The sequence below is a fragment of the Suncus etruscus genome, chromosome 6, assembly GCF_024139225.1.
Source record: "Suncus etruscus isolate mSunEtr1 chromosome 6, mSunEtr1.pri.cur, whole genome shotgun sequence".
NCBI classification, from domain to species: domain Eukaryota; kingdom Metazoa; phylum Chordata; class Mammalia; order Eulipotyphla; family Soricidae; genus Suncus; species Suncus etruscus.
Window position 1 is genome coordinate 120,219,825 of NC_064853.1, and position 15,027 is coordinate 120,234,851.

General features: G+C 41.0%; 1 protein-coding gene across 1 annotated transcript in view; it reads right to left on the reverse strand.

Moving 5' to 3' along the window:
* Positions 1-2,064: 2,064 nt before the first annotated feature.
* SOX30 (SRY-box transcription factor 30) overlaps positions 2,065-15,027 on the reverse strand; it is a 43,686-nt gene continuing 30,723 nt past the window's right edge. The window contains exon 5 of the mRNA XM_049775700.1: positions 2,065-2,446. Coding sequence (XP_049631657.1) covers positions 2,065-2,446 — 382 coding nt within the window. The remainder of the gene's footprint in view (positions 2,447-15,027) is intronic.

Sequence of the window (15,027 nt, forward strand, 5' to 3'; positions counted from 1 at the left end):
ATTTTAAACAAACAATACAGATTGTTTTGTGCCTACCCGGGGGCAGGTTTTAGGATAGAAAGAAATCCAGAGACAATGAGAGAAATAACTTTACACTGGGGATGGGATTGGTGTTGGAATATAGAATGGTAGAAACAAATGTAATATGAGCGACTATGTACATGAGATTTTTTTCTTTTTTTCAAAGCACAGACTGAACAATACTAAAAACATGAGATCTAAATTGCAAGCACTAAACTTTGTAATAAACCTGCCAAGGAGACAGGCAGGGGAGGGATGCTGAATGGAAACATCAGTGATGAGAATTGACACTGGTGGTGGGATTCCATGCCCCAAACTAAACTTCCAATAACTTGTTCACCAAGGGTCTCAAACTAAATGAAAATACTTACAGCTATTTTGAGATTTCCCTTTAACCAGTGTCCTAAGGATAAATAGAAAAACAAGGTATCTTTAGAGGAGGATTCAGTATAGGAAGAAATCAGCAGTTCAGAAGAGTTTTTCATACACAATTTCCAAGCAATTTTAAGTAATACGACCTCAATTCTCACTTTGCATAGATCATTGAGGGTAAAGTATCTTTGTTGGTGATTTTTCGCTGCTCATTTGTTCCCTCTGTGGTTTGTGGGGGCACCAACACTTCTCCAATGGACCCAATTCTGTTCAAGTGGGTACTTACCAAAAGGTCACAAAATCACAAGCAGGATTTCTGGGATTTGTTTTAAATTAAACTCCATGTACTAAGGTCCAGAGAGCTAATGCAGGGGGTAGAGTGCTTGCCTTGCATACATATGGATCTGTGGCATCACATATGGTCTCCTGAGCCCTGCCAGTAGTGATCCCAGTGTGGTCCCAAATTACATATATATAAAACAAAACCAACCAATGTACTTTTAAATGAACTTCATGGTCTTTTTTTTTTTTTTTTTTTTTTTGGTTTTTGGGCCACACCCTGTGACGCTCAGGGGTTACTCCTGGCTATGCGCTCAGAAGTTGCTCCTGGCTTCTTGGGGGACCATATGGGACGCCGGGGGATCGAACCGCGGTCCGTCCTAGGCTAGCGCAGGCAAGGCAGGCACCTTACCTCCAGCGCCACGGCCCGGCCCCGAACTTCATGGTCTTAAAGGCAGCTGCTTCCTGAAGAAAATCTGAAAAAGTTCTATTTGGGGGAGTGCCTAGTTCGCATGTACATTGTTTGGGAATGGCATCCAAAAGTGCATACGTATTTGCTGTTTCTTCAGTCATGTGTTAGCGGCTGAGATCTGTATGGTTCTGAGACTACTAAGCAGAAATAAGACTCCTGCATGTGGAATGAAAATCATGCTCTTCTGAGCAGCACTTATATTGCGTCTTTCTAACCCCAAATAGAAAACACCCAACAAGAACACTTTTATCTGTGTTTATTTAATTATAACAAAAGTAGAACAATGCATGCCAAATGGAAAAAGTTATCCCAAAAAGGTGATAAAAATGTTTAGGAACAGAAATACTAATTTAGCTGAAGGGATCAGCCAGGTGTCATTAAAACATTTGCAAGATAATTGGTTATTAGTGTGAATTAAATTTAGTTACTGAGTCCCAAATTTCACTATTAAAATTTTTCCAAAATATTATCAAAATATTTTTGAAATGGTACATAAAAACTGACATCATAAATATTACAGAAACACCAAAAAAATCCATATAAGACAAAGAAATGAATCCTGAGGTAACACACAAATCAGACTTATCAGGCCTGATCTCTATAAAAACCCCTTGTCCCACTCATGTAATTGTGAGGATTTAGTATTTTGCACATTCCAAGATAAAATAATAATTTAGGTTGATGCAAACTTCAGCCATAAAAATAAACTACTTCATATCTTAAATATTCCTATGATGGCAAATCAGGACTCCAGTTTCACTAATCAAAACTTTAGGAAGATATTGATACATGGTTTGACTCCTCAAACTGTGGCTGAAACTTCCCAGCAAAGCATTCAGAGCTTTTTTCCTCTTTCACACCAACTGACCCAGCATATATTTTAAGAAATGTTTATTTTCTGTGCATATTTGGTTCAAAAATTATAAATTCCTGAGCACTTTTTCTTCTTCTTCCTCATCACTATCAGTGACATTGACTTGCTGGATGGTGGAAGAAGCAGATGTTGGAGCTGTAAAGACATTCTCTAAGGCACCAATGTCCATTTGAGGCATGGGGCTTAGGTACTCCTCCGCACTATGGCTGTTACCGTTATAGTAAGAGCTTCCATCCATGCTCTCACAACTTCGAGAATCTTCATTGTGCACACGTTCCTCTGGATAGTCTCTAAAAGGATAGTCTCTGTTTAAAGCTGAAAACATAGCTTCGTGTTTTTGGTACCTGTCTTCATAATAACCAAGGCATTCTGGCATTGAACTTGGAAAATTTCCATAGCCAAAGGGAGGCCGACTGTAAGGGCATGTGCTGGAGCAGAAAGATAAAACAGGAATTAGATCATTCCTCACCCACATATTGCCTTGCACACAAACTATAACTAAGCAAGTTTCACTGCTTCTTCTTTGAGGTCTGGAGAGTTCTCAAGATCCTCTCTGTGCCATTTCATGTACTCATCTGTTCTTACCGCCCCCCTAACATGCCTCCTCCCAACACATGGCAAAATAAGTCTGTTCCTGGAATATTCACTAGCACTATTAACTATTATCAGCCACAAGCTCTTACTCTTGAGAGTCTTTTGAATGGGAAAAAACAGCTTATCTGAGCCTTTCTCTCAGGATGTCCTACCACATATTAAAGTTTGGGAAATGCAGGCATAAGATAGGATGCTAAAAATGGTTACTTTGTGATCTGTTAACAATTGCTCCTACTGGTGTTTTGATACAGAGCTCAAGGGATGCAAATCTAAAAGTTGAGGGAGGTCAGAGGGGCACTGGAAGAGAGGATAACTTAATTTAAAAAAATGACATTTAGGAGTCAGAGTGGTGGCACAGCAGTAGGGCAGCCTTGCATGTAGCTGATCTAGGATGGACCCTGGTTCGATCACCCCAGCATCTCATATGGTTCCCCAAGCCAGGAGCAATTTCTGAGTGTATAGCCAGGAGTAACCTGAGTGTCACCAGGTGTGGCCCCAAAACCAAAATAAATAAATAAATAAAAATGACATTTAGGGGGGGACAGAGCAGTGGCGCAAGTGGTAGGGTGTTTTCCTTGCACATGATAACCCAGGACAGATCACGGTTTGATCCCCCGGCATCCCATATGGTCCCCCAAGCCAGGAGCGATTTTTGAGCACATAGCCAGGAGTAACCCCTGAGTGTCACTGGGTATGACTCAAAAAGCAAAAAAAAAAAAAAAAAAAAAAAAAAGACATTTAGGAGCCAGAGAGATGGCACAGTGGTAGGGCGTTTGCCTTGCATGCAGCCAATCCAGGACAAAGGGGGGTCCGAATCCAGCATTTCATATAATCTCCTGTGCCTGCCAGGAGCGATTTCTGAGCAGAGAGCCAGGATTAACCCGATTGCCTTTGGGTGTGACTGAAAAACCAAAAAATAAAATGACATTTAATAAAAATGTGATTTAAAACTAACATTCTAAAATGGTAGTTTGAGAGCCGGAGAGATAGCACAGCAGTGGGGTGTTTGCCTTGTAAGCGGTCAACCCAGGACCAACAATTGAATCCCGGCATCCCACATGATCCCCGAGCCTGCCAGGAGCAATTTCTGAGCAAAGAGGCAGGAGTAATCCCTGAGTGTCGCCAGGTGTGGCCCCCAAAACAAAAATAAATAAATAAATAAATATAAATAAATAAAATAAAATGATAATTTGAAAGATGCTTTCCAAACAAAATTTGGGAGGCAGAACTTAAAGTACTGAAAAAGCATTTTTTGAAAGTAAAATCTGAAACCCTTTTCTTTCTACTCATCTATCAACTTTTCTGACATGGGTTTCTTTATTTCAAAGGCACAGACCTGATCCAAAAGATGCCATGAGTCCAGACAAAGTTCCCTGAGCTCCTTCACCCAACCTCCTCCCATCTAGTGCCTGACATGGTTTGGCCTCGATCCTGAGCTGAATCCATGACTAACTGGCTGTTTTTGCTCATTCTCCTAGAGTGAAAATGGAGAAACAACTTCCCCCTTGCAAAAGGGGGGAATAACCCCAAGAATGACTGGTATTCTACACTTTCTAGAAGACTCTGAAAATGTGGGACTGTCTTTAGTGCTCTAGTGTTTCTTCAAGAAGCAAGTGCACCCAAATCACCTAACCAACATGAGACAAAGTTCCTTCCACGCAGAATCACATTGGCCCTGAGGCACCCCACACAAGCTCTTCCGCCCTCTGTGTGTGCATCTGCTTCAGTGATGCACCAAAGCCTCCACCAGGCCTCACTGCAAGTAGAAAGAAGCCATCCGCTATCCTCCACAGTATCCCAAACAGCAGTAGTCCTATGGAAGGTGTGCTAGTAGATTTTCACAATCATCTAAACTCAGAGTTGGGAGTGGTCATTCTGGATAAGAACTGGGTGCTGAAAGAAGGTAAAGTGATATGAATGATATCCTTTCAGTAATAGTTTTGCAAATAACAGTGTCTAAAAGGAAAAGAGGAGGGAGAGAGAAAGGAATAAGAGACAGAGAAAAGTGTCTGCCATAGGGGCACTGGGGGAAGGCAGGGGACAAGGGAAACTGGGGACAATGATGGTGGAAAATGTACACTGGTGAAGAGATAGATGTTGGACATTTTATGACCAAAACTCTATCGTGAAAAATAAACTACCTTACAGTGATTCAATTAAATTTTTTTGTTTGTTTTGTTTTGTTTTTGTTTTGGGGTCACACCCGGCAGTGCTCAGAGGTTACTCCTGGCTCTATGCTCAGAAATCACTCCTGGTAGTCTCGGGGGACCATGTGGGATGCCAGGATTTGAACCACCATCCTTCTGCATGTAAGGCAAACGCCCTATCTCCATGCTATCTCAATCAAAAAAAAAAAAAAATCTAGGGGCTGGGGCTGGAGTGGTGGTGCAAGCGGTAAGGCATCTGTCTTGCCTGTGCTAGCCTAGGATGAACTGTGGTTCGATCCCCCAGTGTCCCATATGGTCCCCCAAGCCAGGAGCGATTTCTGAGTGCATAACCCAGAGTAACCCCTGAGCGTCACCAGGTGTGGCCCCCCAAAACAAAACAAAAATATAGGGGCTGGAGTGGTGGTGCAGCATTAAGGCATATTTATATATTGAAGCCACACCCGGCAGCACTCAGGAGTTATTCCTGGCTCTGCACTCAGAAAACACTATTATCCCGGCCCCTTTTACCCCTATTTTAACTGGATTATATAAGGCCCTTATCAGATATATTATTTGATTTTTTTTTTTTTTTTGGTTTTTGGGCCACACCCTGTGACGCTCAGGGGTTACTCCTGGCTATGCGCTCAGAAGTTGCTCCTGGCTTCTTGGGGGACCATATGGGACGCCGGAGGATCGAACCGCGGTCCGTCCTAGGCTAGCGCAGGCAAGGCAGGCACCTTACCTCCAGCGCCACCGCCCGGCCCCAGATATATTATTTGAAAGTATTTTTTCTCATTATGCGGGTTACTTTTCATTTTCTTAACAATATCCTGTCATGTACAAAGGCTTTTAATTTTGTTTTTATTTCTTTTTACTTTGGGGGCCACACCCAGCAGTGTTCAAGCATTACTCCTGGCTCTATGCATAGGAATTACTATAATGCTTGGGAATATGGGATGGCAGGGATCTAATCCCAGTTGGCTGCATGCAAGGCAAACACCCTACCTGCTCAGGCCTCCCAAAAAGGCTTTCAATTTTGATTAAAGGGTTTTAATTTTATTATCATTATTGGAATTGGGAAGTCTGCATCCAGCAGTGCTCAGGGGTTACTCTTGGCTCTGTGTTCAGGGATCACTCTTGGTGGTGCTCGAGGGGATGGGGTACCAGGGATCAAACCCAGTTGGCCACTTTGCATACAAAGCAAGCACCTTACCCTCTATACCATTTATTGCCCTGGCTCTAAAGTTTTTCATTTTAACTTTTAATGTAAACAATGCTTTACTTTTTGTTCCTTTATTTTTCTTTGTGTTCCTTTTTACTTATACTGAAACATCAAGGAAACCACCCTGTGGCCCCATTCCCCCATTCTTTCTGGGTAACTTGATCTTACCTGCAAGACTTCTCCCATCTACCTGAGTCCCGCCCATTCCTGGGAGGGGGTCTTAGGAACCGGATATTACGTATAACCTTACCTGCAAGACCCCTCCCGTTCCTGGGAGTGGTCTTGGGAAGGTTACAAGTAATATCCGTTCCAGGTAAGGTTATACGTAATATCCATCCGGTTCTTAAGACTCCTCCCAGGAATAGGTGGGTCTCAAGTAGAAACACCTAAATCCAGGGTGGAGTCACACCACCCTTTTTTACTTAGATTGTAACATCAAAAAAAAAATCACTGCTAAGCCAGGGTTAGAAAAATCTTCTTACTAGGCTCTTTTATTTTATTTTTTTTTTTTGGTTTTGGGATCTCACCCAGTGTGGTGCTCAAGGTTATTCCTGGCTCTGCGCTCAGAAATTGCTGCTGGCAGGCACAGGAGATCATATGGGATGCCAGGAATTGAACTGGGGTCCGTCCTGTATTGGCCACATGCAAGGCAAACACCCTACCACTGTGCTATTCGGCCTCCTCTTACTCGGCTTTTAAGAGATTTTGTATTTCATAAATCTTCCTCCATTTTGAGTTAGTTTTTGGTCAGGCTTCATCTCTTCATGCAAACACCCAGCTGTCTTAGCACTATTTGTTGAGGAGACTATTTTTTTCTTCACTGAATGGTATTGCCATTCTTGTCAAAACTCGATTGAGGCTGGAGATAGCACAGTGGGTAGGGGTATTTGCTCGACATGTGGCTGACCAGGTTCAATCTTGGCATTCCTTATGTCCACCCCACCCCCCAAGTCTGCCAGGAGTGATTCCTGAATACAGAGCCCGAAGTAACATCTGAGCATTGCCAGGTGTGACCCAAAAACTAAAACAACAAAACCCAAAACGCAATAGGTCATATATGATCACTTCTATGACTTTAAATGTTCAACAAGAGTGAAATGTCAAACCAAAAAAAAAAAAAAAAAAAAAAAAAAAAGAGGGGGCCGGGCGGTGGCGCTAAAGGTAAGGTGCCTGCCTTGCCTGCGCTAGCCTTGGACGGACCGCGGTTCGATCCCCCGGTGTCCCATATGGTCCCCCGAGCCAGGAGCAACTTCTGAGCGCATAGCCAGGAGTAACCCCTGAGCGTTACCGGGTGTGGCCCAAAAAACCAAAAAAAAAAAAAAAAAAAAAAAAAAAAAAAAAAGAGTGAAATGTCTATGTATACATACATATGTCCTTATATAAGGACATGTTACTATCATTATGCCAGTGTGGCATTAAAAAATACCCACTGTGCCTAGAAACTCGGTTCTGAAAGAAGATAAAGTAGTATGCAGGATACCCTTTCAATAACAATATTGTTAATCACAGTGCCTAAGGGTAGAAAAGAAAAAAAGGGAAAGTACTTGTGAAAGAAGCAGGCTGGGAGGTGGAGAGAAACTGAGGAATTGGTGGAGGGACACTGGTGAAGGGACTGGTGCTGGAACAACTGTAACCCTGAAACTCAATCAAGAATAATTATGTAACTTTGTAACTGATTCACTTTGATTCAATAAAAAATATGACATGACTGTTCTTGGGGAGGAGGGCAATTGAGGCCACGCTCAGCTGGGGCTATTGGTGGCTTTGTGCTCAGGAGTGACCCCTGGTGGTGCCTGGGGGATCTGAATCAAGTTAGGTCGTGACCTCAGCATTTTGGCTCTTCAGAGAAGTTTTAAGTGAGAGGTCTACAAGCTGCCTCCCGCAAAAAGGCACAGTCTTGCTTGTCAGCAGATCAGGACCACAGTGAGCTTTCCTTACAATCCTTAAGCCTACACGGACATTACATGATCTCTCAAACTCAAGGGTTCATATTAAAGTTCATCCTTGCTGTTATACACATGATAGCTTCTGACCAAATATAAACGAACCACCTGCATTCACCGTTTCAGTTATCATGCAGAATTTTCTCCCCTAGAATCCCATTGGGAGACGGGTTCTACTTTTATAGAAACCCATCCATCCTCTACCCATCAGCAGCTGCAATCACTGATCTTTTCACCCTCTCCGAAGTTTTGCTTTTCCCAGAAATCAAAGTTGAAACCTTAGAACACATAAGATTTCCCAGACTTGTTTCTTTCAGTGACACTCTGCTTAGGTTCCTCCATGTCTTTTCTTTCTTTCTCTTTTTTTTTTCTTTTTGGTTTTTGGATCACATCCGGTGACACTCAAGAGTTACTTCTGGCTATGCACTCAGAAATTACTCTTGGCTTGGGCAACCATATGGGATTTGAACCAATGACCTTCTGCATGCAAGGCAAACTCCTTACCTCCATGCTATCTCCAGCCCCACCTCCATGTCTTTTCACAGCGTGACAGGTTGCTTATTTTACTTTATTTCTTTGGTTTTTAGGTCACACCCGGCAGTGCTCAGGGGTTACTCCTGGCTGTCTGCTCAGAAATAGCTCCTGGCAGGCACGGGGGACCATGTGGGACACCGGGATTCGAACCAACCACCTTTGGTCCTGAATCAGCTGCTTGCAAGGCAAATGCCGCTGTGCAATCTCTCCGGGCACAGGTTGCTTATTTTAAATGCCAAATGATCCACAGAAAGTCATCCTGACTTGCTAGAACCTTGGGGAGCTATAACTAATCCCTGTACATTCACATTCATTTCGGTAAATGCCAGAGTGTGACTTCTGGGACACATAAGCAAGGGTCTTTTCAGTTTTCTAATGAAGTGCCAACTTTTGTGGGTTCCCACCAGACATGAACTTGAGCTTCTTTGTTTCACACCCTCGCCAGCATTTGGTGTGGGCACTACTTCCTATTTTGTCACTTCATCCAGGTGTGAGCCATGTCTTAATGTTTTTATTTGCAATTTCCTAGTAATATCTTGTCATAGGCTTAATTGCTGAGTATTGTTTTAGAGGTATCAGTTTAGGTCTTCTTCCTTTTTTTTTTTTTTTTTTTGGTTTTTGGGGTACACCTGGCAGCGCTCAGGGATAACTCCTGGCTCTACACTCAGAAATCGCTCCTGGCAGGCTCGGGGGACCTATGGGATGCCAGAATTTCAACCGCCATCCTTCTGCATGCAAGGCAAACAAACATCTTACCCCCATGCTATCTCTTCGGCCCCTCTTCTGTCAGTTTTTTTTTTTTTTTTTGGTTTTGGGTCACACCCGACTGCACTCAGGGGTTACTCCTGGCTCTATGCTCAGAAATCGTTCCTGACAGATTCGGGGGGCCACATGGGATGCGGGGACTCTAACCACCGTCCTTCTGTAGGCAAGGCAAATGCCTTACCTCTATGCTATCTCTCCGGCCTCTCTTCTGTTCATTTTTAATCAGATTGTTAAATTTCATACTGTTGAATTTTAATGAGCAACAATTTTTTATGAATATTTTCTCACAATCTTTTCTTTCTTATTTTTGTTTTTGTTTTTGGGTCACTCCTGGCAGTGCTCTGAAGTTACTCCTGGCTCTACACTCAGAAATCACTCCTGGCAGGCTCGGGGGACCATATGGGATACCAGGATTCGAACCACTGTCTTTCTGCATGCAAGGCAAATGCCTTACCTCCATGCTACCTCTTTGGCTTTTTTCCTTCTTTTAATACTACATTGATATTATAACTGTTGAAAGTTTGAAATCATAGTGTGTGGCTCCTCTAATATTGTTCTCTTTCTAATACTGTTTCAACCATTCTAACAACCAATTCCATTTGAAAGTTAAGATTAGCTTTTTCTATTTCTGTAAAAGGAGCACTTGGAGGCAAGAGAGATGGCATGGAGGTAGGGTGTTTGTCTTGCATGCAGAAGGATGGTGGTTTGAATCCCAGCATCCCATATGATTCCTGAGCCTGCCAGGAACAATTTCTGAACGTAGAGCCAGGAGTAACCCCTGAGCACTGCCGGGTGTGACCCCAAAACAAAACAAAATAAACAAAAAAGAGCACTGGGATATGAGAGAAACTATTAATTCTATAAATACTCAGAAATATGTTTTACATGTTTTAACATAAGTCTTCAAATATCCAAAAACCCTTCTATTTACTTAGAATAAATTTATTTTTATTTATTTTTTGTTTTTGGCTCACATGCAGCAGCGCTCAGGGGTTCCTCCTGGCTCTACGCTCAGAAATTGTTCCTGACAGGCTCGGGATTCGATATGGGATGCTGGGGTTCGAACCACCGTCCTTCTGCATGTAAAGCAAATGCCCTACCTCCATGCTATCTCTCCGGTCCCCAGAATAAATAATTTCTAGAAATAGCTCCTGGCAGGCACAGGGGACCATATGGGACGCCAGGATTCGAACCAACCACCTTAGGATGGGCTGCTTGCAAGGCATACTCCACTGTGCTATCTCTCCAACCCCGAGGAATAAATAATTTCTTAAACCTTTCATTTCTTTCAGAAAAACTTTATAATTTTCCATTTACAAGTATCTCTTTAATTCATTCTTAAATATTTCATTCCCTTTGATGCTACTGCATTTCCTTTTTGGGTCATTGCTAGAGCATAGAAATATACATAAGTAATATTTGTATGTGAATTCCTTGGGTTTTCCTCTATACAATTTTTTCTAGGAGTTTCTCTTTATAAGTTCATGTACAAATAGAGATAATTTTACTTTTTTTCTCATTTTGAGTATTCTTTTTCCTTGCTTAAATGCTCCAGCTATAAGCAATGGCAAAGCAGAAATACTTGTTTTGTTCTCAATTTTAAGAAAAATTTAAGATAACTCATAAACTCTTTGAAATTTGATCTTTTGATCCTTTATAAATTTGAGGAAATCCCTGTCTATTCCTGTATTATTGAATAATCTTTGAAATAAGGGTTTTAATTTTTATCATGAAAAATGTATTGCATTTTATAGGTTGGGGCAATAGTCAGTGAATACACTTGCCTTGTATATGGCCAACAGGGTTTGATTCCCAGCACCCCAGAGATACCCTCAACTCCAACCTCACCATGAGTGATCCCTGTGGCAGGAGGAAGCCCTGAGCACCACTGGGTGTGGCAAAAAAAAGAAAAAGAAAGAAAAATAATTCTATTTTATTAAATGCCTTCTAATAATGATTTGAAATGATCATGGGGCCTCATTCATTTAATGAGATGTGCTATGCCAAATGGTTCTCAACACTTCCATAAAGTAAAAAACTAAGTGGGTGATTGGAGATTTTCCTCCTTGGGCCACTAGTTATGTTTATATATCAGTGCTGCTTTAACTAAAAAAATCCCTTATGTTTTGGTGTTGCTCTTTTTTTATTTTTATTCATCTCAGTGTAATTTATGAGTTCCTTTGTGATACCTTGCTAACTCATTGTTAAAGAGTGTGATGCTTTATTTTCATACCATTTAGAAATTAATTTTCTAATTTTCCAATTGCTCATTTTCAATTTATGTTAGAAGAAATACTATTAATTTAAATAGTTTTTAAAAATTGAGTGCTGTTTTGTGATCTAACATATTCATTTTATAAAACGTAATTTATGCACTTGAATAGTCTATATTGTGTTGAAAGAAATACTGAGTGTTATTATGTGAATATGTGTGTGCATATATTATATGAAAGTATATAATAAATGTATTATATCTAGGGGCCGGAGAGATAGCATGGAGGTAGGGTGTTTGCCTTGCGTGCAGAAGGATGGTGGTTCAAATCCTGGCATCCCATATGGTCCCCTGCGCCTGCCAGGAGTGATTTCTGAGGGTAGAGCCAGGAGTAACTCCTGAGCAATGCCGGGTGTGACCCAAAAACCAAAACCAAACAAACAAAAAAATGTATTAGATCTAATTTGTTTTTTTCTAATTTGTTAATAGTGTTATATATTTTCTATCATCATTAATTTTCATTTATTCAACTTTAATAAGTTATCTATCAATTAACTTAAAATATTCATAGTTATTAATTTAATATATACATATATTGATTTTTCTTTGGGGGTATTATTTGGGCCACACCTTATGTCAGGGGTCTCAAACTCAATTTACCTGGGGGCCGCAGGAGGCAAAGTTGGGGGGAGGCAGGGCCGCATAAGGGATTTCGCTTACTGAATATTCGCAATAAAAAGTCGCATTAGTAAGGAAAAAAACGCAAAAAATCACATTAAACATTTGCATACCCCGAACAGGACTGCTCGGGGTATGCGAATGTTTAATGCGATTTTTTTTCTTACTAATGCGATTTTTATTTCGATTATTCAGTAATTGAATAATCGTGAATACTGCAATATTTGAAGGCCGGCCGTGGGCCACAAAATGTTGTACGGAGGGCTGAACATGGCCTGCGGACCTCGAGTTTGAGACCCCTGCCTTATGTAATCTGGGGCTATTCCTGGCTATATGCTCAGAAGTGACCCCTAGTGGTACTCTAGGGAACATTTGTGAGGATTTGAGACAGTCTCATATGCAAGGCAAGTATGTACCTTTTCCCTTATACCGTGGCTTACAGGTGTAGGCCCTACACATCTTGATTTTCAGTAATACACACTAAAAATTACATGATATGAAACTATTTTGCTTATAATTGAAAAATAAAGTATTAACATCGCATCTTATTTGATGGTAAAAAGTTGTTTTCCTTCTAAAATTAGAAAAAAGGCTAATCACTTTTATCTGATATACTATTGATTGTCCTAGCCAGAGAAATTAGGCAAAAAGGAAAAAAAGATAAAGGCATTCAATTTGGAAAGGAAGATGAGTCAAACTGCCTCTAATAAACTTTGAAGTAGTCATATATGTACTATACATATAAAACCTTAAAAGCTCCACCAAAAACTGTCAGAATAGACCCATAAAGTTGCAATCAATGGGGCCGTCGAGGTGGTGTTAGAGGTAAGGTGTCTGCCTTGCAAGCGCTAGCCAAGGAAGGACCTTAGTTCAATCCCCTGGTGTCCCACATGGTCCCCCCAAGCCAGGGGCAATTTCTGAGCGCTTAGCCAGGAGTAACCCTTGAGCATCAAACAGGTGTGGCCCCCAAAAAATAAATAAATAAAAAGTTGCAATCAATATACAAAATATAAAAAATCAGCCTTATTTTTATATTAGCAATTAACTATAAGAAAGAGAAAGCAAGACAACAATAGCAGTTGCAATTGCATCAAAAACAAAATGCCTCAGAATAAATTGTAATGAAGAGATCAAAGATCTATTGACTTTAAACTGTGATCAGGTGCTTGAAAAATGGTACAGTGACTTAGGTGCTTGCCTTGTATGCCAGTGATCTAGGTTCAACCCTCAACACGACAATGGTCCCTGGAGCCCTGCTAGGAATGAACCCCGAAAACAGAACCAGAAGTAAGCCCTGAGCACAGATGGGCATAACCCAAAAAACAAACAAAACCTAATAAGGGCCAGAGCAGTGGCGCAAGAGGGAAGGCGTCTGCCTTGCCCACACAAGCCTAGGACAGACTGCGGTTAGATCCCCCAGCGTCCCATAAAGTCCCTCAAGCCAGGAGCAATTTTTGAGCACATAGCCAGGAGTAACCCCTGAGTATGACCAGGTATGGCCCCAAAACCAAAACAACAACAACAACAAACCCCAAAACTAATAAACTGAAACTAAAGAGAGTAAATACAAATATTCTGTGTTCACACATTGGATTAATATTATAATATCCACATGACAAAAAGCAATCTACATATTCAATGAAATCCTTATCAAAGTTCTAATGCCTTTTTATTTTATTTTTTATAGAAATAGGACAAATAGGGCTGGCATGATAGCACAGCAATAGGGCATTTGACTTGCATGCGGCTCACTCAAGACGGACCTGGGTTTGATCCTCGGCGTCCCAAATGGTCCCCCAAGCCAGGAGTGATTTCTGAGTGCATAGCCAGGAGTAACTCCTGAGTGTCACTGGGTGTGACCCAAAAACAAAAACAAAAAAAAGAAAGAAAGAAAAAAGGAGGGCCGGAGAGATAGCATGGAGGTAAAGCATTTGCCTTTCATGCAGAAGGTCATTGGTTTGAATCCCAGCATCCCATATGGTCCCCTGAGCCTGCCAGGAGTGATTTCCGAGCATAGAGCCAGAAGTAACCCCTGAGTGCTGTTGGATGTGATCCCCCCCCCAAAAAAAAAAAACCAAAAAAAGAAAAAAGAAAGGGAAAAAATAGGACAAATATTCCCCAAATTTTTGTTGAATAATGAAAGTTCCCAAATAGTAAAAGCAAACAACAAACCAAAACATCTTCTAAGAGAACAAAGCTGGAAGTGTTATGCTTCCTGATTTAGAATTATATTTCAGTGTGACATTCAAACAGTCTGGTATTGCATATAAATCAAAAATGCTGATTAATGAACAAAATGGAGGGCCTCAAAACAAACCCATATATGTATGGTCAATTAATGAACCACAAAAACGCCAATAATATACAGTGAGTAGGGGTCAGAGGAATATCACAGCAGGCAGTGTACTTGCTTTGTGGCTGACCTAGGTTGGATTCCTAGTAACCATCTGAGCACACATTATGAGCACACCAGTAATTCCTGAGTGCAGAGCCAGAAGTGAGCCCTGCATTGCTGGACCCATAACAAAATACAAATTAAAAACAATATATATGTGATGCAGGGGAGGGAAAGTATTCAGTAAATGCTGCTGGAAAAATTGGACAGCCACATTTAAAAGAATAGAACTATATGCTTTCCTTATGCCACACTCAGAAATCAATTCAAAATGTGTTAAAGACAAATGCAAGGTCTTGGCAATTATGTTTTGGAGCCAACAGTGCAAGCAAAGGTATCAAAGGCAATAACAACAACAACAACTAACCAAAATAGAAAACCAAAGCAAGCTGAGAGCTCATCAAACAAAAAAGGGCTATACAGAAAAGGAAATCATCAGCAAAATGAAAAATGAAAGTCTGCAAATTACCTACAAACCATGTATCTGATTAGATGGTTAATTTCCATCGCATATTAAAA